Source organism: Mixophyes fleayi, chromosome 1, assembly GCF_038048845.1.
Source record: "Mixophyes fleayi isolate aMixFle1 chromosome 1, aMixFle1.hap1, whole genome shotgun sequence".
NCBI lineage: Eukaryota > Metazoa > Chordata > Amphibia > Anura > Limnodynastidae > Mixophyes > Mixophyes fleayi.
Genome location: NC_134402.1, coordinates 81666197 through 81691576, shown reverse-complemented (window position 1 = coordinate 81691576; position 25380 = coordinate 81666197). Strand labels below are relative to the sequence as shown.

Sequence of the window (25380 nt, the reverse complement as noted above, 5' to 3'; positions counted from 1 at the left end):
AAAATACTTACAGTAAGAGTTCATATATGAGGCATCTATTAGTGTATATGAACGTAATAAATTACAAACATTAACTATGGATGAGGTGAAATATATTATTGTGTGTTACCATAACATTCCACTGTAGTTCTGTAAAAAAGTATTACCTCTCCACTCCATTAAGGAAAGCTGAAGCGCCTCCAGTATCTTTAGGTTTCTGGGAAATGGCCTGTTCTACAACAAAACTCAAATTATGATACATTCTGCCACAATTTCGCTGTGCTCTAGAAGCACCCAATCAATGCTATATATTTTTTCTGCACAAAAATGTTACACAAATTACACTCAAACTCTGCCTACTTAGTTAGAGAAGAATCTCTCTCCTGACATGGTAACTTGCGAATAAAAATGAAGAGGAAGCATGGTAGACATATTTAGTCAAGCATAATATACACTTCCATGGATATTTTGAGCTTAGTAAGCCTTTCTTATATATTAATATAAAATTGTGGCTTTTCTTGCTCTTTAAAGCTAGTGGCAAATGAGCCTTTTGTGTGCCTATGTATTTTAGCCCTAGGTCATCAGCTCTTAAAGGGACTGTAAACTCAAAATGTGTCCTTGATTAATTGTGACTATTACAGTGGACTGTATACACTAGACATTAGTTTCACCTGACAGAAAGCTGTAATGATGGCCCTCTCAAAGTGGATGAGGCTCTTCCTCATATGCTCCCTTCTATCAGACCTACAACTCACCCATCTCTTTCCACTTCCATCAATCCTAAACACTGCAGCAAAAAAGATTTTCCTCTCCTAATGATCCATTTGCCTCCTCACTCTGCCAATGCCTACACAGGCTCCAGGATCCCTACACAATCCAATTTAATCCCCTTACCCACACCTACAAAGACTTCTGCAGCTCCTCCCCCAGCTACATCTGCATTTCCTTCCACTCCCTCTCCATTAAATGACCATCATGGAAAATCCCCTCTGATAACAACATCCCACTCCCACCTCCAAGATTGCTCCCATGCTGCACACCCCCTCTGGGTTATGCTTCCAATAAGACTCAAATTGCAGCGCTAAAAACCAGCCAGCTAATCATAAAAAGTAATAAAAAATAATATAATGTGGTCACGAATCACATATATAAATACATTTATTCATATCATTAAACCATATAAAAAACAATTAGAACACATAAAAGTATCCAGCACATAACATCCAAAACAATATCAAAAGTATGACCAAGCATATCTGTCCACCTAATACAAATAGATCACAATATACTCCAATCGAAGTCCAGATACGATATCTGAATATGTGTATTGATTAGTGGCAGCTCTTAGCGCCACAAGAGCTCTACATATATCTGACCATAAATAAAAATAATAATATGATTGGCCAATCAAATAACTAAAAATCTCATATGGATGTAAAATAGGTGGTATGAAAAAATGATAAATAAAACTCCGATCTAAGCCCGCAATATCATCAGTATATTAATAGCAGTCATCCGTATCCCAATTAATGACTCTAAATCGTGGGCTGCATATCCAAAACTGTACTTTTTGCTGTAGTATATACCGGTAATAGAGGTATGTAAAATAGTGATGAACTCACGTCTTGTTGCTCCTAAAAAATGTGTACCTCTTTCTGCTAGCTGTATTGATATCCACAGATGTTGCAATCTTGAGAAACCTCGGTCTCTCAATGATACAGCACTTAGTTATATAAGACTCTCCACCAGCCTCCAAAGTTTTGAATGCATGTTAACCCCCTCCCCTTCGTCAAACCCTGCTAGTTTTTCACCCAATTCCACTCTTGCTGGCCAGCCTGCCCCTGCTCACATTCTCTCTCCCTGTCGCCCCATCTCTCTGGTCTCAGTCTCTACCCTCCCTATTAGATTGTAAGCTTGCACAAGCAGGGCTCTCTCTTCTTCTGTCTTCTTGTCTGCTCCTGCTGCGTTCACCTGTGCTTCCTCATCCTTTTCCATATTCTGTACGTACCTTGCCTCTGCAGTACCGTACCTCTTACATATTGGGCCTTATGCAGATTTGGACGAAAGTTACACCAAAAATGTAGGTGTAAATTCAGTCCATTAAACTGACAATTTGCATAGTATGCAGAGCCGCAGGTACTTTAAGGTAACTGCTAGGCTGTATAGTATGCCAATTGAGACCACTGGAGTAAAACTAGTGGACCAAAACCATTGGACTAAAACTCATAGGATACATTTTAAGAGTATCATTCGTTAAAGACGCCTAGCATCTCAGGGGTTAATAAAATAAAAACCCTCTTAGTATGACAAGTGATTTGCTTGCTAGCTAGCCACATAGAGAATGACCACTACAGTGCATTGCATTTATATTTATAGACTGGGAATTTCCCATGCTCAGACTTCAAGGCATGGGAAATTTCTAGTCTATAAAATATGAATGCAAAGCACTAAAGAGGTCATTCTTTGCATTATTTTTGTATCATTGTGTTTGTGTTTTTGTTGTTTTTTAATATACATTTTTCAAGATGCACTACAGGTACCAGTTGGTCACCATGGGTAACTTGGCACTTGTTGTACTACAAGCGACAGCATACCCAACCACTTTAAGACAACCAGGGCATGCAGGAACCAAAAGTGTACCATATCAAAATGCCATTCCATCACCTTAATTTTGCCAACTAATCTACACCAACCACAACAGGGGTGTAGGAATAGTACAGGACTGGTTTTCTTTAGGATGCCCTATCACTCTAATGAATTCAGCACCATGTTGACTGGCCAAGGGTTGGCTGGCTTGATACAGTGTCACCAGGCCTGTTTGTCATAGTCTAGTGGTGATACTGGCATTTTTATGGGAATCCCATGCTTTCCGTCCCCCTGATTTGCCAATACCAGTGTAGGATAGCACCACTAGTGCTGGTTTAACTTTTAAGAGAGGGGAAAGGGTGCATATTATTTTTAAAAACAAAAAAAATATAAATTTTTAGAGCCTGTTTTAGGTCCAATGATCAGCAGCAGGTACTTTGCACCAGGGGTGAATTAAGCGCAACAGACACATATCCTTGCTTCTTCTCTACCCCAGCCAATTTATTTAAATAATGCTGTATTATAAAATGCAATCTCGTTTTTACTCTTGGGTGCAAAACAAGTTGCAATCCATTCGGCACCCTTTCATTCGCCCAACATCTATTGGCAAGCGCAACCTTTAGTATCCCCACAGACCTTACCATTTTGGCTACAAATCCACATGGATATCCATAAAGCTGGATGCACTTGTCCAAAAGTAGGCACATGACATTACAAAAAAAGGAACCCAGCTGTAGATTTTAGATAGATTTTCAAATAACCATGTCTACACTCAGCAGTATGCAGTGAGCAACTTTTGATTAATTTATAATTACCCAGAGCTGTTTTGACATTTAAGTAAAAGAAATACAGTTACCATTCTCTAAAACATATCAACTTTTTTTCTTTTGGTTTAATTTCATGTTCATAATGAATGTTTGCAAAAAGGTGAGTGGTTGTTTTGATCTCTACATGTGTCCCCCAGTCACCCCCGAAAATCATCCCCAAATAGCATCATAGAAATTCCCACTGAAAACAGGAATGAAGAGGTGGTTAATACTTACTGTACTTGGGTTGCTGGCAGTGATCGCCTAATAATTGAATGGACTTGTCTGTAAACATCCAACTTAGACATGCACCGGCAGGATGTATGGTTTGCAAAACTAATTGTTACTGGTTTTACTGGTCCTTGAGACAGCGGGACTGTGATTTCAAAGAGCTAGAAAAAAAGAAGAAAATTTAATTTGTTTTTTTGTTTCATTTATACACTTTAAATGGTCTAATATAAAGTCAGATGTAAACTGGCTTGTTAGCTTGTTGAACTCAATGCATGCTGTAACAGTCAGTCGCGAAGAATATGTGGAGTCGTAGTGCATAAAAATATGTCCACTGCCTATATTATTGTTATTATTATCGTCCTTTATGTATATAGCAGCAAAATATTACAATGCACTTTCTAAACTGGGGCTTTCAAATCTGGTGAGCTCAGCTGTATCACTGGGTATTCAATATGGATGCTGCCTCGCTCGGTGTAGGTGGTCTCTGCTGGTAACGAGAGGAAGCCACTGTAAGACAAAGCAGCAGTTACCATTAGGAAGCTCTGACATGCATGATGCCAGGATAAAGATGCTCTGTCGGTGTTATTAGAAATAGACCAATTATTCTTTCAAAGGTGGAGATTTATAATTTGAATCTAGACTAGTAATCATTTAGTGAATGTATAGGGAACCTGTGGCCCTGCAGTTATTTTTGGACTACATATGTCATGAGAGTACTGGAATGCCTGCTCATGGCCGAGAAATGCTGGGAGTTGTAGGTAAACAATATTGGGAGTCACATAGATCCTGCTCATGTTTGGACCTAATTCAGTTTGCGTGTTGTATCTTGCGTGGAATCCCTCACATGCTCAGAAACAGACCTTCTGCCAATAAACGTAATTGCATACAATTTATGTCTTACATAATAAAAACGACATGTATGTGAGCCACTAGTTAGCGCAGAACATGTGTGCAAGGAAGATTGACTATAAAAATGCATTGCATATACAGTACGCATTAAAAGCATAATTTAAAGAATTTTCACCCTCACCCCCGGACCCCGTAGCTGCAGCACCCTCTGCACCCACTGTAGTTCCTCTCTTGTTTGGGTGTAAAACTTAAGACCTTTCAGGTAGTGAAGATGGCTATGTGTTCCTCCAAGCACCTCACCTTTCCCTAATCATAAATCTTTAACAAATTTCTTGCGCCAGAAAATGAAATTTTGCTTTTATACTGGAATAAGAAAGGAGGTGCCTAGTGTGTACTTAGCAAGGAATGTCCTTACTCTGGACAGCTACTTCCCTCTCCCCTGCAAGCTTCTCCTCCACAGACCAATCTTGGTCCGTAAAATATATGCACTTTGGAGAAAATCTGGGCGCACTTGCACTTTAGGTCATTAATTTGTTGGAGAAAATCAGAGCATCTTGAGGAAAATCATAAGAACATGATGCATACCTTGCCAACCTTTTACAGTTGCCCACCGGAAGCTCGGGTGGAGAGGTGGGCATGTAGGGGCGGGGCTTGACGAATCACTTCATTTTAGCCCCACCCTCTGCTATGAAACACCAAAATTCATAGCATTATACAACAAGGGCGGGGTTTAATCACGCAATTGCAGCATTAAGCTCCACCCCTGGGGAGAATGCCTACTTTTCCAGGAGTCCTTGAGGACTTCCCAAAATTCGGGAGCCTCACGGGAAGTCCAAGAGAGTAGGCAAGTATGACATGACGATAACATAAATACACCATACAGATAGCAAAACTAGATTGTAGAGGGGCAGCAATAGATGTGCCTGAATAAAGATATCTGAATGTACAAAGTGAGTAACATGTTAGAAATATGTGAAGGAAAATAATAAAAATTGTAATTTTGAATAGATTTTCTGAACATTTTACATTTGTTCCCTTGCATGCTGAAACTAATTCAACTACAAAAAATATATCTCTGTTAATACTCATTATTGCTTCTTTCAATGCTTTTCTTCATCCTATAGTCAATTTGCATAAAGTTATTTAACAATGCAATGGATCCTTTCACAGAGCTCTACATATCCAGAGTGAAGTGAAGTCTGTAATAGATGCTTCTCGTGAACCTGGATCTGGATTCACAAAGGATATTTTGATTGTTGGCACAAAGACATTTTTGACATTTCTGCAAGCAGCTGTGTTCGATGTATGAAGCCTGTTAGGAGCTTTTAAATTTGACACGGATCATAAGAAAGGAAGATTAAAACCACACGCGCCAGGAAAATGTTTTCACACTATGCACCGTCTAAAAGTAGGATGAAGCACCGATACCATTTTGGAAACAGACAGGATCTTTTTACTTTGCTTTCTCAAAATATTTTCTTAGAACGTGTACTTCTTATATGTATTTCTTTGGGAAATATGTTTATCTTACAGCCAAAACACATGTACTATACGTTTCCATACTTTGGCAGAACTTGCACATTTTCAGCGGTTCAGTGAGACAGTTTTTTTGTACATTCTACATTTCCCAATACAGCATTTTTGAATTATTTGCGTAACATCAGTTACAACGTGCTGTCAGCAATCATTGCTATGCAATGGTCACTGTATAAAGCACCATGATATTCTACAGAGCTGTACAACAGTTACATTGTCATACAAAAGATCTCTAAAAAAAATAATCATACACCAATATAAAAGCAGAGCTTCCCGTCCATGTGAGCTTACGATCTAATAGACCATTTGAGATAAAAGGAATTAAGGGAGCAAGATTCAATAAATATGATATATGGATACAAGTTGCATCCTTACTCGATGTATGCACCCTGGTATCAACAATGCTTGTGCACACTTCCCAATATCCAAATTTGGTAATGGCTCTAAAAAGGGGTCCTGGCCATGTCACATTAGGGACATGATCATAACGCAATGAGATGAAGTGTGTCGGCCCTCAACACCCTCTCATAAAATCACCAAGGGGTATATTTACTAAAATACAAGTTTGAAAAAGTGGAGATGTTGCCTATAGCAACCAATAAGATTCTAGCTGTCATTTTGTAGAATGTACTAAATAAACGATAACTAGAATCTGATTGGCTGCTATAGGCAACATCTCCACTTTTTCAAACCCGCAGTTTAGCAAATATACCGCCAAGTGTGCATTTGCACCAGCCATCAAGATGCTGCAAATTATATGTTTACTGACAGGTGTATATGCGCTTCAGCTACCTTAGATCGCAATTACGCGAACATACCCTTATTGTACACCGTCTGCTTGCATGCTTCTTCCCTCCCCTGTTCCTTCTCTCCAAGTGTAACCAGGTGCAAGTACAAAGGATGTAGGCATAGGGTTTCTATGTGAGCATACGCAGTATATATTTGCATATTTTATGCTAAGCAAACGGGGCATATGCCCAATTCAGCATGAGCCCTTATATCGATAGTTGCAGAAAGGTACAGTTGTGGATGTCTGATTATAATGTTTAAATCACAGTGTACAGAAATATTTGGCAACAGAAGAAAACAAAATCAATTAATTGTTGTGATTCAAGAACTATTGTTTTTTCTGAAGCATTCTAGAAATTTGTTCCTTAAAAGTTCAGTTTAAAAAGAAAAAACATTGAGATATGTTATTTTTAGACATTGAGGGCTGCAAGTCTCAGGTTACAATGTCTGGTATTTTTTTTCGGGAACATATCTTATGAGTTTTCAGTTTGAAGCATGAACGACACACTGTAGATATAATTTAAGCATAATAGAGCCGAATTGGGCCTTTTTTTTTTACAAATTACTCTTCCTTCTGTGCTTCTTTATGTTAAAGCTCCTACCGTTAATAATAAACAAAGATAATTACTAAGTCTCAGGACACTGCTATTATTAGACAACTGACCTTTTAAGAAAGTAATAAAATCCCGTTGCAAAGGAGTCTGATGAATACTGGGCCGAGTATAAATCCCGAATTTGCAAACCTGCCAACAGTCCCCCTTTTGTGTAAACCAAAAGGGCTGTAACCTGTCAGAAAAAGGGTATAGTCTGATTGGATCAGGTATTTCCCATCAGAAATTTTGGCAGGTAGCATTTGCATATTAAAATTAGTCAAGATGTGCCTTTAAATACATATTGTTTTCTTAAGTGCTGGGAATTGATAATACAGAATAATAAGTACAGCAGGCAAATTACTATAATACTTCAGATTGAATGTTTGGAGTGGTTAAATACTCCCTTCCAGTCCAGTACAGGATTTCAGGCTGCAGGCATAACTACGGCTGATACCTGCAGTCTCCCTATCAGGGGCAAACGCAGGATTTGTAGAGGGGGGTTTCCACACCACGCCGCAAGTGGGCGTGACCAGCATACATGGGGGCGTGGCTATCATTTTAGACAGTGCTTGGCTGCTCTTTAACTCTTCCTATCCCCATAATATACATGGGAAATGCTGCATGCACTACTGTTAGGTACACGCAGCTCACCCTTTTCAAGCAGAGCCATGGGAAGTGGGGGCAGAGTCCAGCCACCTCAATTATACAGTGCCCCAGGCTTGGAGGGGGTTTACAGGCACTAGGAAACCCCCCTCGGTTTGCCTCTGCCTATATAAGAACTTGATGTGCGTATGTAGATCAGTTGTGTTAGATACAGCGGAGCAGCAGAGGTTGAATGACAGTGAAATAAACCGCCAAGCATGAGTACAGGATGGTGTCTGGGACTTTATTTATGTGCTAGACTATTATGATCCTTATGTAGTCAGGTATTGTGATGTAATAGTTAGTATCTGAGATAAGACTGTGGTCTCGTAAATGCTCAATTATGTGTCACTGTCTCATGGACTGTGCTTAGACAGTGTGCCAGTCATATCTGGCTTCAAACACTCCACTATAAAGTGTGTTGAGTGCTAGCAATGCTATTATAAAAGAATCCCTGCTTTCAGTTTGTAAAAAGGAAGAGCTGATGTGACAGTCAGCTTTGCCCAACACTAGCATGTAACAGGAAAATACTAAGCAGCAGACAGTACACGCGGAGGCAATGTAGGTTCAGCAAGAAACCAATCATTGATAGGTGAAAGATACTGTTAGAAGAGAAAGATATTGGACACTGTTCCATAAGAGATAGGGTGTTACTAGAGTCTGGGCCAAATTGCCACCAATTGCCCTCTAACCTTTGAACCTATTCAGTGTGACAATGTCAGTCAGTCAGTCACAGTATGCCTGGCTTCTATGTGTTACATCCGCTGTAGAAGAGACAGTACAGAATTTCTCAGACTATAAAAGCCTTTTGACTCTTGTTTATGCTGCTTGTGTAAAGAGAAGTAAAATACAGTCCCACTGCATAGGTGCGATATGTGTATTAGAACATTAAGGACTACACTACTGCTCTAGTTTCCACAGAAATACAAAGGAGAATAATGGAGACTAATTTTAAAAAATTCAGATACATTTTTTGTTTAGATATTCTAAACTATTAAAATATAATTATTTTTTTTTTATTGGAAATCTCACATACAACTTATGTAATGGGTGCTTCTTAATAGAGATCATCATCATGTACTGTGTGGGAATTTACAAAACCAAAACCTACAAAGGTGGTTCTGGCCTGAGTTACACAAGTATATACACAATCATTTTTAATCCTATGTGAAATGTACACTTATGGCCCTTGCTTGTTGATTTTTCTTATTATATTGATAACCTCTGAAAGAATTGCTATGGATTTAGTTGGTCTGTTACAGATATGGGCACCAATATATCTTGGTAATTCTATATTATGATACCCATTATCCTGAAGAAATCCTGCTACGGAATATCTCCTACTTATACTTTGTCAAAGAGTTAGTCCATGTGTTTGTCCCATACAAGCATACCTAAAGACATATTGACAGACAATATATACTTTTTATTTGAACGAATTGTTGGAAGGATTAATAAAACCTTAAAGGGTAAACTAAGAAGGATAGTGGAAAAAGACAGGCACGACTGGGATTGTTTGTTACCCTCTTTAATGTTTGGTATAAGAGAATTCCAAAGCCTCCATAGGTATCTATCCATCTGACATTGTATATGATAGGGATTTACAAAGGCTGCTTGATGTTGCTAAGGAGACATGGGAGAATAAAGTCACATCATGCAAAAGAGTAGTTGTGCATATTGCAACACAGTTTTTCTGAGGCAATGCCATTAGTGAATTAGTGAGGGAACATTTACAACAGAGTCGTGACTCCAAGGGGTAAAATTATCAAGCTGCGGGTTTGAAAAAGTGGAGTTGTTGCCTATAGCAACCAATCAGATTCTAGCTGTCATTTTGTAGAATGTACTAGATAAATGATAACTAGAATCTGATTGGTTGTTATAGGCAAGAGCTCCACTTTTTCAAATCCGCAGCTTGATAAATTTGCCCTCAAGAGAAGGGTTGTCTGTGAAGATGAAAAAAAGAAGTCAACCACTTGTCCTGATGAAAATTATATCCTGCATTTCCATCTATGGATTTACATCTATGATCGCAAATTGAGTGGGTGGCTTGTAAGCATAGAATTTGTTGACTGGATTTTCAGACATACCCTCTGTTTCAATATGAATTTCAAACAGAGAGATACACTGTTTATATTTAAAAAGACATACCTTGTGTGTTCAGTTATTATAATCTCCTGGAATGATTACATTTATTTATGAATCTTTTTCATATAAGATAACTTGCATTTTAAGTGTAATTGTACTTTTAAAAAAAGTCCCGTCAAACTGATCTGTATCTAGTTTAAGATGGAAGTGTCAGACATAGATCTTGAAATTAAATTTGAAACAAAACCGAACATTCAATACTTCTTTATTGCTATGCAGAAATGTACTTTAAGAGCATCCCAAGTAAAACACATGGTGAAAATCACAAGTGTAAAAATAAAATTAAATTGGAAAAAAGCGCTGCATTCTAATTGTATGTGACAAGTGAAAGCCTGAGATTCCTACAACATGAATATATTCTACTGAATCATCACACTAGATAGAGGAGAATGAGCCCAGATGTGTTATTCTGTTTGCATTATCACTTCATAATACAAAAATGCAATGCTACATATGTGTTGACACGAACATTGATAAAATATATTATTTAAGCACTTTGTCTGTGATTGTTTCAGTATGTTGAATAAGACAGCTTGGAATTTATTTGTCTGAAAATATTTTAGTCTGCAAAACAATCTTCTTAAAGATTAACCCCAACCAGGAGCTTAAGACTCGACAAGCACACTGGAATATAGTGACATAATAAAGCGTCACACAAAGACATAGGGTCAAACAGGTTGCAGGGTGACTTTAGGTTTCCTTATTACTGCATAGTGCAGCCAGGACAAGCTATTTACAGTAGACAGATATGAGATAGATTGATAAGAAAAAGATGTGAGAGTAAAAGAGAGCTATTTAGATAAATGTATAGGAGAGACACATATTAGATGGATATGAGTCAGATATAGTCAGACAGATAGATAGATCCACACTGAGACCTGGGGCTAGATTTACTAAGCTGCAGGTTTGAAAAAGTGGGGATGTTGCCTATAGCAACCAATCAGATTCTAGCCGTCATTTTGTAGAAGGTACAAAATAAATGAAAGCTAGAATCTGTTTGGTTGCTATAAGCAACATCCCCACTTTTTCAAACCCGCAGCTTAGTAAATCTAGCCCCTGGTCCTTTGGCGGTGGGATTAGACAGGTCTGGCAGTGAGTCTGATCCGCTGCCAGACAGTTACTGTCCTGAGCAGCTCTTAGCCTCATAGATCATACAAGACTGTGAAGTTTAGCTGCCTCTTACTGGCCACCTCATCCTCAACACTTCAAGGGTGCATATGTGTTTGGGAATTACTTTGCAGTCATGCTCTAGAGAGAAGGGATTCAGGGAGATAGAAGGGTGTCAATATGTAGGGTCAGCCTTGATCTCAGGGAGCATTGTAGAGGTTATCATAGACATGTGGCTAGCATCCTGGTCGGAATTAATTCCAAGGCCCCAGTGCTATGAGGCAGCAATGCTAGCTACTGTGCTATGACATGTCTTTTTGTGAGGGAAATCTTTAATTTGAGTAGCATAGCCATGAATTACTGTACAGTTCCAGCACATAACACAGAAAGCAATGACTAGGGTCACACTACACACACTAGGGATAATGCATGGTGATTAACTTTTATATCCTTTTGGGACGGAAGTCTGGCTTTACTAATGTGGCATGAGGCTTGAGGCACAGGTAACTGAGCATCATTTTGTTATTCCTGCGTCCCGTTATATTGTGTGTACAGTGTTGCAGGACTGTGCTGTGAGATTTCTGTGAAAATCACCATGCTGCTTTGGATAGGCGAGATTAGCAAGTACATCAGCTTTACACTGCTGGCCAATGCAATAGGAGGCACAATACAAGTTTTAATTATGAGGGTAATCATGATTTGTTGCTTAGAGGGGCACAAATTATTATTAATTATCTTACGGGGGATAAATTATTTTATTATTAGTGGGCTAAATGGCATTAATGATTATATGTAGGGGACAAATGTTTTATTTTATTATAGTTGCTTACGTTTCACTACCAGAGGGGCAATAATAATTTTTTTCTGATGTGGCAACACTTAGTATTTCCAGTTGGGGACACTATTTAAAGTACATACCCGTGGCACTAAAGTGGCAGCATGCACTTGTGCTCATGTGCATGCTGCCACTTGTAAAAACAGTCAATTCAGTCTGCTGTGTAGTGTGGTTGAGATAGCATTTGGAACACAATTCTGCTGGAGAAATGTGTGAAACTTCTCAGCTAAACGCAGAATGAGCAAAATATTTCACAAAACAGTTTTGAAAATTTTGCTCATCGCTATTTACAATATTTACTCCGTAACATACAATGAAACCAACCAGTTGAGATTTGAAGTGTCAAAAGAGCAGAGCGGGGACCTCAGAAGAGTATACAGGCAGTCCCGGGACCATCATCTCTGGGTCTCATAGTGGACACACTCTCCGCAGTGGCGGTAGTTCTGCCACTGTTTATAATGCTGGCATTGTTAAATTTAAAAAAATATATACTATGCATCCATTGTAAGACCTTCATGTCACAGATATGTTCTACAATCCAGGCAATTATACAGCAATAAGGAAATCATTTAGTTTTCAGAAATATATGGATAGTTCTTAATATAATGGAATTCTAAGCTTACGGCACAGTAGTAGGAAAGGCTGGGACTTGCTGTGGGAGTAAGACTTGTGGAGATCAAGAACTAGTATGTACAGTAGAGTGGGGAAGAGGTATACAAATTGATGGCAAAATTAAGGCTGATTAGTAATGAAGAGCTTTGAAGATAAAAAGAAGGATAAAGTGTTTAACAAGTAGCCACCGAAGAGTTCTAAAAAGAGTGAGAGGACAGGGTGATATTTTTAAGAGAGGATTATGTTAAGAAGCAACAGTGTATGGATGTAAAGCAGAGTGTAGAGTTTAGCAACTGATTGCAGAAGTTTAGATTAAAAAAGTCATTACTCATATTATAATGCTTTAAAATATAGGGTAGTGTCCTGCAATTATTAATATAAAAATAAAAGGACATGTTAATGCTTTCCCGATTTTATTCATTTGGACTTCCTCTGTGTGATGATGGTCCATTGTGCATCTGTATAGGGCTCACTCAAGAGATAGGTCTTGCTGATAAACATAGAGCAGCAGTAGGCAACAGCCTTATGTTGTGGCCCCACCAGTCAGCTGCTCCCAATCTCATTAGAATGGGGGATGCAGACTTCCACGTCACGTGATCTCCTCTGTACAGTGCAGGGAGATCCCACGGCATATCCTGAGAAGGAGAGAGTGCACTGTGCACTCCCTCCTTCTTATGTGTGGCCCCTTTGAAGGCTGGAGTGCAACTCCGATGGCCCTCCAGTTACTTCATGTTGCCCCTCACTGACAGTGTCGGACTGGGGCATGAAGGGCCCACCGGGGGACTGCAATGCTAGGGGCCCACCAGAGGGGGTGTGGCCAGCCATCATAGAGGCGGGACCAGACACTAGAGGGGGAGTGGTCAGCCCACGAAGGACAGCTAGCACCTTAGTGTAGTATATAAAGAATGCAGTGTGTGTATAAAGAGTGCAGTCTTCACCTGCCCCTTAGATTGGGCAGAACAGTCACCAAAAATCAGGATTGTCCCACTACACCAGGCTTGGCTAACCTGTGGCACTACAGGTGTTGTGAAACTACAAGCCCCAGCATGCTTTGCCAATATATATCAGCTTATTGCTGGAAGGGTATGCTGGGACTTGTAGTTTCACAACACCTGGAGTACCACATGTATGTCTGTCATGTACTATTCATACTATATGATGTTCGAAAACGGCCCAAATGTAGGATCCTTTCTTTCCACACACTGCAACGAGCATGAAGACAAAGTTTAGCATTGCCATGTTTAGACGCTTATTTAATACACAGCCCCCTTGTGTACTCACGTATAGCCTGCAATGTATCCACTAGTGGCCGAGTTCAGTCACTTATAACCTGTTGCCACAGAAAAGTTAGGGAACACCTATAAGAGCTCACATAACCCTCGAAGCCTGTCTTCTGGTCCCATGGACTTTTCAAGTTTTCAAAGGAATGGGCAGCACAGACACCCAATCAGTGACAGGCGGCAGTTGTGGGGACCAATGGAGGAACAGGTTTGCAGGAGTGGGCGGGGGAGAGAAAGTTAAAAAGAAGATAAAGAGCTATGCGCTCACCTCCTAATGGTTGCAGGAGCTGCAGCAGGACTAGGGATCCCTCCCTAGGCATACAATAGAACAGTGGAAAATTCCTCTGCGCTCCCTGTCTTGATACTCAGTACTAATATATTATGCACGGTCTAGAGCAATACAGTACCCAATATAGTTGATTAGATCACAAAAAGGTCTAAATGACATATGCTAATTTGACATATATACATTTATTGATACACCTCTATACAAGAAAAATGCAATATAATCATAAAAAGTTGATATAAAATAAAATTAATTATTTATGGCTTGAACCAATGTATATATGGAAACAATAGTGCATTCAAATGGATCCTAGTCAGCATAAAACATATCCCATAATCATAAATAATGTGTTAAAAGATAAATTAATACAGCGATTAAATGAAGCTTCAAAGCCAAAGCATATGCTGTGGATGGTCTAACCAAACAAGCAAAAGTTCTTAATGGTAGGAGGTGATGTGCCACACTCGATCAGAGTGTAAACAGGATTATGAAAACAATTGTCAATGAGTGGATATTCTGAGATGAATCGATGATAATGTGGTAACCTGTATATATCAGGATGACCTAAGCCGTGAGGATACAATGCCCGTGGATAGAGGAGCCTAATTATTTATATTAAAATGCAGTCCGAGTGTCCATAAGAATAATGTTGCACCGAAGTGAGGAGTGAGACCAATACTTGCGTTTGCTGTCAGAGACTGATTGCAATGGTGTTCGGTTCGTGAGGTAGTGCGGCAAGCCGGTCCTAGGAGTATGCAGGAAGGAGAGGTAGTAGCGGGTGATGGATGGTAGAGGTTACGTTCCACATGAGGTGCGCAAACGTGCTTCCGGTCCTGACTTCCGGGTGGGAGGGAGAAAGTCCCATTTGACAAGCTGTGAACAAACCGAGGAGGACAGCAAGCTCCATACTCTGCCCACTTTTAAAAGGGGGTGTGGCCGTAAGGCAGCGGGGCCTACCGGGGGTTTTACCGGTATCCCGGTGGGCCAGTCCGACGCTGCTCACTGACATAGACACTCTGATCTGTAGACAACATTATCAGCTAATTGACCATAATGCAGCTGAGTACTGTTTTTCTCTGCAGTAAAAAGTGAAAACTAGTAGTGTGAAAAGAGCAACAGAGATAATAAAAAAACTGCAACTTCTATCATATAGGTAAATTTATTCCAACAAGAAGATTTTCATGGAAGTTCTCGGCTGTACACTGTGTTGACACAGTGGGATCGTTTCTACAATTTGTCTGTGGTTTACTCACATCCTTTTTATACACAATAACAATACTTTGCTAAACGATACCCATCTAGACAAAACCTAAACAAATGTTTCCCGTTATGCGAAATGATGTCTACAGAAAATACATAACAACTTAAATGTATATCTAAATCATTCTTGCCTACTTTTGGGCATTCCCTCCAGGAGATCCGACCACTTTCACACCTCCAATCTCCAACACCACGGCTACCTTTGACAATCGTTTTAATAGCTTCTTATTAAAAACGTCATTATTTTTTAACTGAATGCAGCTAAAAGGTAATTTGAAATTAAAACAAAAAAACAAATTGCTAATTTGATTGTTCCAAAACAGGCTTTAACTGAATCAGGATTTGTCTTATCTCAATATCATGCTATTTTGTTTACTTTTAAAACAAATATTTTGTTCCCAAGAGTAAGGCCAATCATTCTGTAAGCTGTATATATTTATTGGATATGGGTACTTAGACTACAGTATAATTATATTACGACAATGTACACTGGTTATGTCATGACAACAGCTGCACAATTTGTGATATATATATTTATATAAAAATATAAACATACATACACACAACTGGTAAGAATCTACGTAGCCACATGGGGCATAATTTAATTATTGGAAACTATGTGCCATGGTCCAACAACTGTGATACCTTATTAACCAAAACACGCGGGGGCATTTGTAAAAATATAGTTTTGCTGTAATTTTCTAACTAGTAACACAATTTACTTTGCTTAAAAATGTAATTTGCTTACAATAAATTATCACTTATATAGCACTATCATATTATGTCACACTGTACAAAGTCACATCATTCCCTGCCCCGGTGGAGCTTGCAATCCATATTCCCTACCACATGGACACACACACAGGGGTTCATTTTCTTATAAGCCAATTAACCTACCAGTAAGTTTTTGGAGTGTAGGAGAAACTGAAGCACCCGGAGGAAACATGAGGAGAACATACTCCTTGAACGGGGCCCTGAATGTAGTTGAACCTATGACTCCTGCCTTGTGAGACAGAAATGCTAACCACTGTGCTACCGTGCTGCCCATAAGAGATACGAGTTAATACACCCAATTATTTATACACTGGGAGAAAAAGGTTTACTTCTGCATCAGAAAATAATTATCACCTTAACTTGATTGCACATGCTCAAAATAATAAGCAAAAAACAATTTGGAGGGCAAATGTTACTACATTCTGTACAAATTACTCTGCGTAGTTCAAGTGTTTTGAAAACATTGGAATGTTAAGGAGGAACCAGCTATTAGAAAGGAGTTTGTATACACAGACTAGAAGTGCTTGGATTTGGATTAACATACCAAATTGATTTTGTCACCACTTAATGTTCTACTTGCCAATTAAAGCACAAGATGCATGGATTATAATGACCCAGAAAAGCATAGGAACATAACTTATTCTGCATGTAGAGACAACTAATGTTCATACACCTCTTCTTTTCTAACCTAAGCTACCTTAGACTGTCTGATGTGAAATCTATCAGATGCAGTTAAATATATCATATATAAACACACCTCCTAAAAGACAGCTGATAGCTTGGAAAAGAAAAGTCAGTTAAGTGACATCACAGAAGCTATTTATGATGTAATTTAGTGACATATTCAGCCTAGTCAGAGCTGTTGATCTCTGTGTGCATTGTGTAACTGAGTGTAGAGAAAGAAATGTGTAAGGGGTAGAGACAGGAAGACAGGAACACTAAACAAGATAGGCAAACTAAAATAATTTTATACTATAAAATGAAATAATAATTTAGAATCCATGTAGACTTAAATGTAATAATATGAGGCAAAATAGTAATGATGTTCTGCAACCAATAGCAAGTATTCAGATATTAGCTTTTATCTGTTTCACTATCCAATTGTTTGCTATTTAAAGTACATTTGTTTAACTAAGTTTACTTTTTAAAAAATAATCCCTAAAGAGAACAACAATATAAACTAAAAAAAAGCTAAACTATTAATATTATTTTGATTATAAGGCAGCATAGATTATGTAGCGCCAGATACAGAAGCAGTAACAAACAGAATAAGTTATATGTAGAAGTAGCACAGGTGAGTGTGAGTAATGCTAAGGAGCTTGAACTGAAATCTGAAACAGATAGGAGAGGACGCCAATGAAGGGATTTACGCAGAGGAATAGTGGAAGATGAGCGACAGGAGAGGAAGATGAGCCTAGCCGCAGCATTCTGTGTGGATTAAAGGTCCGAAAAGTGAAAGGCAGAGAGGCCAGTCAGAAAGAGGTTGCAAATGTTGAGACAGTGAAATGATGAGTGAATGCACCAGGATTTTGGTTGCTTCCTGGAAGAGAAAGGGATGGATTCTCATTATTTTATGGAGGAGGAAATGGCAGGATTTGGTTACTGAATAGGAGAGGTAAAGCTGAAGGCCGCAGGCTTTGGTGACAGGTGAGAGAGTTATGTTGTCAACCAAGAGGGAAACATTGGGAGGGATAGCGACATTGGCAGAAGGAAAGATTATGATCTCAGTCTTGGAGACGTTGAGATTGAGGAAGTGCTGTTACATCCAGGTAGTTACATCAGAGAGACAGATAGATACTTGGAATAGGAAGGAGGGAGGAAAGATTTGCATGTCATCAGCATAGGATTAGTACTGGAGGCCAAATTATTGAATAAGTTCGCCGAGAGAGGTGGTGTAGAGAGAAAAGCAGAGGATCGAGAACAGAGCCTTGGGGGACTCCAATAGAAAGATGAAGAGGAGAGGGTGAGGAAGACTCAAGAGCAGCCAGAGAAGTAGGAGTCAAACCTGGAGAGAGCTATTTCGCGAACACCTAGGGATTGAAGGGTGGTGAGAAGAGAATGATCGACGGTGCCAAAAGTAGCAAGAGAGGTTGAGGAGTACTAGAAAGGAGAAGAGATACAAGTCATTTGTTACTTAACTGAGGGCAGTTTTAGTTGCGTGAATGGGATAGACCCATGCTGGAGAGAGTCAAGTGGGAAGAGAGAAAGTGGATCAAACGATTTTAGACAGGTTGTTTACTTTCCCTTCGCTTCTGAAATTCTCAGAGATATTGGGCAATCGTTGGAGATAGAGGATAGGTCAAGGGAAGGTTTCTTGAGAGAATTCTTGTAGGCTGAGGGGTAGGTACCAGTGGGGAGAGAGAGGTTAAAGAGGTGAGCAAGGTGACGACAGGCATTGGGAGGGAGGTAGCGAAGGAACTGACTGCCTCCAAGAACCTTCGTTCTCACTAGAGGTTATGGAGGGCTATTTCAATATACGAGCCTGCCTGTAATTGGGGGTGGCTTACTGACTGTCTTTTAAATGCTCCATACTCACTAAGGGCTTAAGGGAGCTATTTGCCTGACTGCAGTCAGTAAGCTATCCCCAGTTATAGCTAGGTACATGCACTGTTACAATTCCCTGTAAGCCCCTAGTGAGAATATAGCATTCAGGAGGCAGCCAGCCAGTCATCCCTGGTTATACAAAATGATAGGCTATAATAAGCTGCATCTAACACAAGGGATACAAAAGGATACATTTATTATAACAAGTACCTAACTGCAACATAGTAACTGGCCAGGTATGTTAATGGCATAAGAGGAATGACTGCTGCGGTATAGCCAAGAAGAAGGACTGAAATTTCTTAATGAAAATTGCTGGGTACACATAAGGGAATTTCAATACCTAAAAGATAAGCCTAACCTTAAGCAATTTTAACCACACATTTTGGTTATATCACATGTACATCTTTTTCTTTTATATTTCGCTGCTTTTTATATTTTATTAATTTTAATATAAACTGTTACATTTTAAAACAACAAGATGTTCCATATAAAAATACTCGTAATAGTGAATATAAGGGAGTTTTTTGTGCACCATTTTTGAATGAACTTTTTTCTTTCTTTTTATTTATTAATGCCATCAGGTTAGTGGTTGCACCCTATTGTCACTTAATGAGAAACGTCTCTAAATTTGGAACTGAGGGTTTTATAATTCCCAACAATTGGTGCGACAGGAAACCCTCACTCTTTTTGTTTGACCATGTATGAGCACCAAGATATTTTGAATGTGAATAACTAGAAAAGTAAGCATTTTAGAACAAAACTGGTATATACAGCATGATATATACATATTTTTGTATACATGATTAAATAAAAGTGTGTAAGAATGGCATAATACTGATTTCAATCGAGAATCATTTTAAATGCTTTCATTACAGCACTTATTGAATACAGTAAATCTATATTTTCTTCAGAGGTTAATGTCAAAAACACAATATTTTTCAAAAGAGGTAGCATTTCAATATTTTAACTGAAGCAAAAGCTAAACATCTATTTGGATGAAAGTGGTCAGCATTACAGTATTGCTTGACAATTAATAGATTTAGTCTCTAGTGTTCTTGTCAGAGTCCTAAGTATACAAAGTAGATACCTTTTCTTTTGATCTCTACAAGTCCACTAATCACTGCCAAATTTGAAATTCACTGTATGAGTTATAATGCTAAATATGTTGTGGCTTTCAAACGAAGCACGTTACTTTAGGGATCAAAGCGGCAAAAGTAATATGACTGAGATATCCTTCATAACTGAAAAGAAATTCAGATGTTCCAGACCCTTCAATATCTCTGGAAGAATTTATTGTACAGATAATTTGTCTACCTTATTTGTCGTTGTTCCATTGCACTGTATGGTAAAAGTCTGAGTGTGATTGAAACTTACTGTCTTGCTGATGTATGTGGAGCTGGTGTTCATGCAGTGCAACCCTTCACTGTTGCAGCAGCCCCCACATCTGTACAGGGAAACACAGGGGGGTTTAAAGAAGGTGTTTGTTGCAGCCCCAAATTCTTTTCCCACATCAACGCATACTTCACGTGGCATACATTGGGTTTTTCTCCATTCAGTCTCAATACCTGAGGAAATAGAGGAAAGTTGTTAACTTTTTGTTGTAATGTTAATACCATATAAATTCAAGGAGTTAAATGTCTGTTAAAGAACAGTGATGACTAATATACAATTTGATCACACAGGAAAGAGTTTCTCATGGCATTCATATAAATGAAAACCTTTATAGAATTGAAATATCATTTTACCTAGTGTTTGATAATGCAATATTCAAAAGACATTTTGTAAAATTCACAAATGCAAAGGCTACCGTACTTCAAGATCATTTTAAAATGTTTGAACCCTTGTTATGTAAGGGAAGTGTAAGTTAATTTTCTCTGTATTTTCCATTATAAGCTCCATGTTGCTCTCTGCAATGTCACTGAATATAAGCTGGCAGCAGGGTCGGCTTCTGTAGGATGCCACCACAGAGGGTCCAACGCTTAAGCAGGGCCTCAAGTTTAAAGGCACTAGGGGGCCCAACAGCCCAAGGGTATAGCAGGTGTTATACTAATTCAATGGACCCATTCAGGGAGGAACCACTGCCTGTCCTATCTGGGAGGGTAAGGTAAATAGATTTGCTGTAGAGAGGAGAAAGAGGGGAGGAGCAAGGAGGGGGGGGGGGTGGATCTGAGACCATAGTACTGGAGGGGGATGTAAGAAAATACTATGAACAGATGTATGAAAAAGAATAGAAAGAGAACCAAGGGGAGCAGGGGAGGGCTGGCAAATTTCAGCCCAGGGGATAAGACTCTGCACAGCAGCCTATTAGGGACATTTTAAAGGACAAAAAATGCCCTAGGTAGGCCACTATGGGACTGGCCCACACTGCAGATGCCCCTCTGTCCCCCAGCCCAGCCAGCCCCTGAAGGGAAAGAAAAACACTCATCTGCTATGAAGAACATGGAAAGGTTGTGAGAAAGGATAAGAGAGAATCATGGAGGGGGGAAGGACAAGGGGGGTTCCAACAGACATCCCCCCTGTAATGTGATAGGTGTACACAATGAATATCACACAGGGCTCTGCAGTGGGCTCTGGCTGGCAGACACCAAATCATTGCAAAAAATGCTTTCTTTATAAATTATACCTGGAAATACTGCCAGTTTTGAACTAAGTTTGACAATGATGCATACAAATGTAAGCTACTAGCAACTGTTTTCAGTTAAGCTAGTATTATAATCTAAATGTAGATTTTTAAACAATGTGTTTTGGTACATATAATTTGTTGTTCAAAAACACTATAACCGTCATTTTATTTATACTCAAAAAATGTAATTTGGAAAAGAGGAAAAATTCTGTTTGTTTTTGGTGTATTTCCAGTAAGGTGGGAGAAGAAGCACTAAGTACTAAATGTAAATGTTCACATATGAACCAGGAAGATAAATGTCATTGTTTTGGGTTAAAAAGTATTACTGTCACACTCGATTACAGACAGCTGAAGTTTCTCCCACATTTAGTACGGTGTGTTGATGGGGTCTGATGCAGACCAATAAGCTGATACTGAGTAGTATGAGGCAACAAGTGTGACAATGCACATTTTTCAAAGTACTGACTATCTAGCCACAACTCTGTGTTTAGTTAGAGAAGCATCTGCCCTTAATATATGGCCACCGCAGCAGAGGAATAAAAGAAAGCACGGTGGAATATTTAGATAATTAAAAACACCAGTTATTTCAAGTATATTGTTCAGCTTAGTAATATGAAGCATACATAATACTGTCAATAGTGGCTAGTAGTGCTATAAATTAATGTCAAATAGTGGCTTTACTTGATCTTTAAGGCCCCAGTGATACCTTCACCTTGCCTCATCTCTTCCGTTTTAGCACAGCTGACTGCTAGACAAAGCAGCTATGAAATTGAAATTAAGGATCACTACTAATTTATATACCTCTCATACAGGCTGGGAGAGGCATATGCTCCCCTGGGCTGGTCCCATAGCGGGCTATCTTGGGCTGTGTCACTGTTCTACATGCATCTATTCTCCTTTAAAATGTTCCTAAAAGGCTGCTGAGCCACAACTTGAACCCTTAGGCTAATGTCTATCAGCCCTCTCCTGCTCTCATAAAAGGACAAAAATTGACCAAGTCCACTGGTCATGTTAGGGGGGGATGAAATGCCCCTTGTACACTTATTCTAGTGTATACTGTAGATGCACCTGCCCAACAGCAAACTGGTTTTAGAAATTATTCCTAAATGTTGTAATCTAAAGAATGTTTAAACTTCATCTATAAATTCCTTTTACTACAGATGCAAATTAAGAATACTATGTTATGTGCACGCTGCTTCATAAATGCATCTTAAATTATTATTCATACAATACAAATCTTCAAAATAGTAATACACTCTTAAAATGAATGACAGAGAAAGTGATTAAACTACAACAGTGGGACATAAAACACATAAAATGATTCAGGGTGGATTGCTTGGATTAAGGTTGTCATGCGAAGCTTGTGTCTGGTTTGATCTTATGTTAATCCCTTGGTTGCCATGGGGGACAGGAGTTTGCAATGAAGTATGTTGTAAATGAATGATTTCACAAAAATGTAAGCTTTAGATTTGCTAAAGCCAGTCTCAAAGAAAGAAATATGAAGCAGTGAAAGTCATTAGCTCTTTCAGGAAACGTAAGGGAATAACTATCAATGCACCCAATGAATTATGTGTGTCCTGTCTAATTTAAAGAATATACTGGGGAAAAGATTATATTATAAGTGCAAATGCTTAAAACTGAATGTACTGCTGAAGTCTATATATTTTGAACTTCGTAAATAACCCTTATTGCTCTGCAGTTTACTGTATATGAACTCAAAATTAAAGGGGGAAATTCAATTAATTGCGATGTCTTCTGGTTGGAATCTTCGGTCATTTTTCCCTGCACCCCATAATGGCCAGCTATGTGCGCAGCCAGACATTGCTGTGATGTCAGCAGCACATCGCCTGCAGTTGAATTCTCCCCTCAGAATGTGAAAAGGATTCCACATGCAAATGAAACACAGTTATGTATACCCGCTATATGTACAATTTTTAGTTACATTGTTTGGATGTGTATATACATATACACAATAAACTATATTTGCGGCATTAAATGAATATACACAATCTGGTCCCAATTATACAGAAATCTTTAGAATTCACACAATCTAACTTGATAGGAAATGTAGGATTCAATCAAATAGAATTGTGATATGATGGAAATGTTTCTCAAGTTACTGTGTATGCTGTAATTGCATAATTCTACAGTATTCTTCAGTACAATCCATAGATATTACAACAGCAACCTTTTTGTCTAGGCTTATATTACAAGGTTTTTAATGAAACACACTAATTTTCAATCACATCAAGAAAGTGGACCATTTTTGGTGATGCTGGAAGACAATTCTAGCTGTGTTCACCATGCAGTTTCAATTACTACAGATAAAGCATTGGCATGTAATTGGAAATTACTGTATTATTATTTTTTTTGTACTTTTAATTTATAATTTACTTTTTTCAATAAAAAAACGAATCAACCCACCCCATGCCTAGCTGCCCAGCAACAGATCTTGCTGTGTATCATTTCCTTTTTATGGGGAGTTAGTGCCAACCCTACAACTCTACATTATTAAACCATGTCTGTTTGTGCTGCATCTTTAATCTCCTTCTCCTCTGTGGATACCTCCCTCTCATCCCTGAAGAACTGACAAACTTATGTAGACACAGGAATGGATATTACAACTGGAGTGGCATTAGATCTGCTTCAGACAGACTATGACACGGAACATGTGGGCAGCATGGAATCTGTCATGTTGGAATATGCTGCATTGAACAGAAATTTCAACCAATATATAGACACAGTTGAGGAGACTGTACTTAAGTTAAAACGTGACCCACCGGATGAGATCATGGATTTAAGAGAGTTCGTACACAAAAGGACCGAGTGTCAGACAGTTCACTCCCTCCTAGTGTTAGGCCAGCGGAAGAAAACCTTCGAGATAAGTAGGCACAAGGATGAAAGCGATGATCTTCTGGGTCTTTTTGTGAAAGCACGGCTCCTACTCCTACCTCTGAGGCATCAACTTCTACGATAAATAGAAGGTCTAGGTTAGGATGTCTCAGCACAGGGGCAGACACGAAAGCTCGTTTCAAAGCTTTGAAAGCAGATACTGCGGCAGGTGGCCAGATTTTCGGATCAGCACCCTTGCGAGTCAGAGCAGTGATGGGAGCAACGAGAATAGAAAAGGAACTGATGAATTTCCTATAATAATTCGCAAATCCTAGGAATCTTTGGATTGCATTAAGATTTGAGGGTTGTACCCAGTCTAGGATTGCTTGTACTTTCGTCGGATCCATAGCGAAGCCTTCTGGGGAAATCCCATATCCCAGGAAAGCGACTTTAGTAACTTTGAACTCACATTTCTCTAACTTGGCGTATCGATGATGGTGACGAAGTTTCAGAAGAACTTGTTGAACATGATCTCGATGCTGTTTTAGTGAGCAGGAGTAAATTAATATGTCATCCAAATAGACCACTATGAAGGAGCCCAAGAATTCACGAAGGACATCATAAATCAAATCTTGAAAGACAGCGGGAGCATTGCTGAGGCCGAAGGGCATTAGGAGGTACTCATAATGGCCTGTCTGAGTATTAAAGGCCATTTTCCATTCGTCGCCACTATGGATTCGTATCAGATTATAAGCTCCACGCAGATCAATTTTAGAGTAAATTTTTGCTCCTTTAAGTTGGTCAAAGATGACTGAAATAAGTGGCAAAGGATATGTGTTTTTGATGGTTTTGTTATTCAATCCTCTGTAATCAATACAGGGCCTTAACCCGCCATCCTTTTTGGCCACAAAGAAGAAACCTGCTCCAGCAGGTGACTTGGAAGGCCTGATAAAGCCTTTTCGTAACTCTTCTTCTACATATGATTCCATAGCTTGGGTTTCCGGGAGAGATAATGCGTACAGTCTTCCCTTCGGCAATCTAGAACCCGGGATGATGTCAATCGCACAATCA

The 25380-nt window shown here is 39.0% G+C and overlaps 1 protein-coding gene across 1 annotated transcript in view; it reads right to left on the bottom strand.

Annotated features, from left to right (window-relative positions):
• The window catches only part of VEGFC (vascular endothelial growth factor C), a 140095-nt gene that overhangs the window by 21531 nt on the left and 93184 nt on the right, over positions 1–25380 (bottom strand). Inside the window, exons 3-4 of the mRNA XM_075197457.1 lie at positions 20229–20419; positions 3609–3763 (exon numbers count right to left, since the gene is read on the bottom strand). Coding sequence (XP_075053558.1) covers positions 3609–3763; positions 20229–20419 — 346 coding nt within the window. The remainder of the gene's footprint in view (positions 1–3608; positions 3764–20228; positions 20420–25380) is intronic.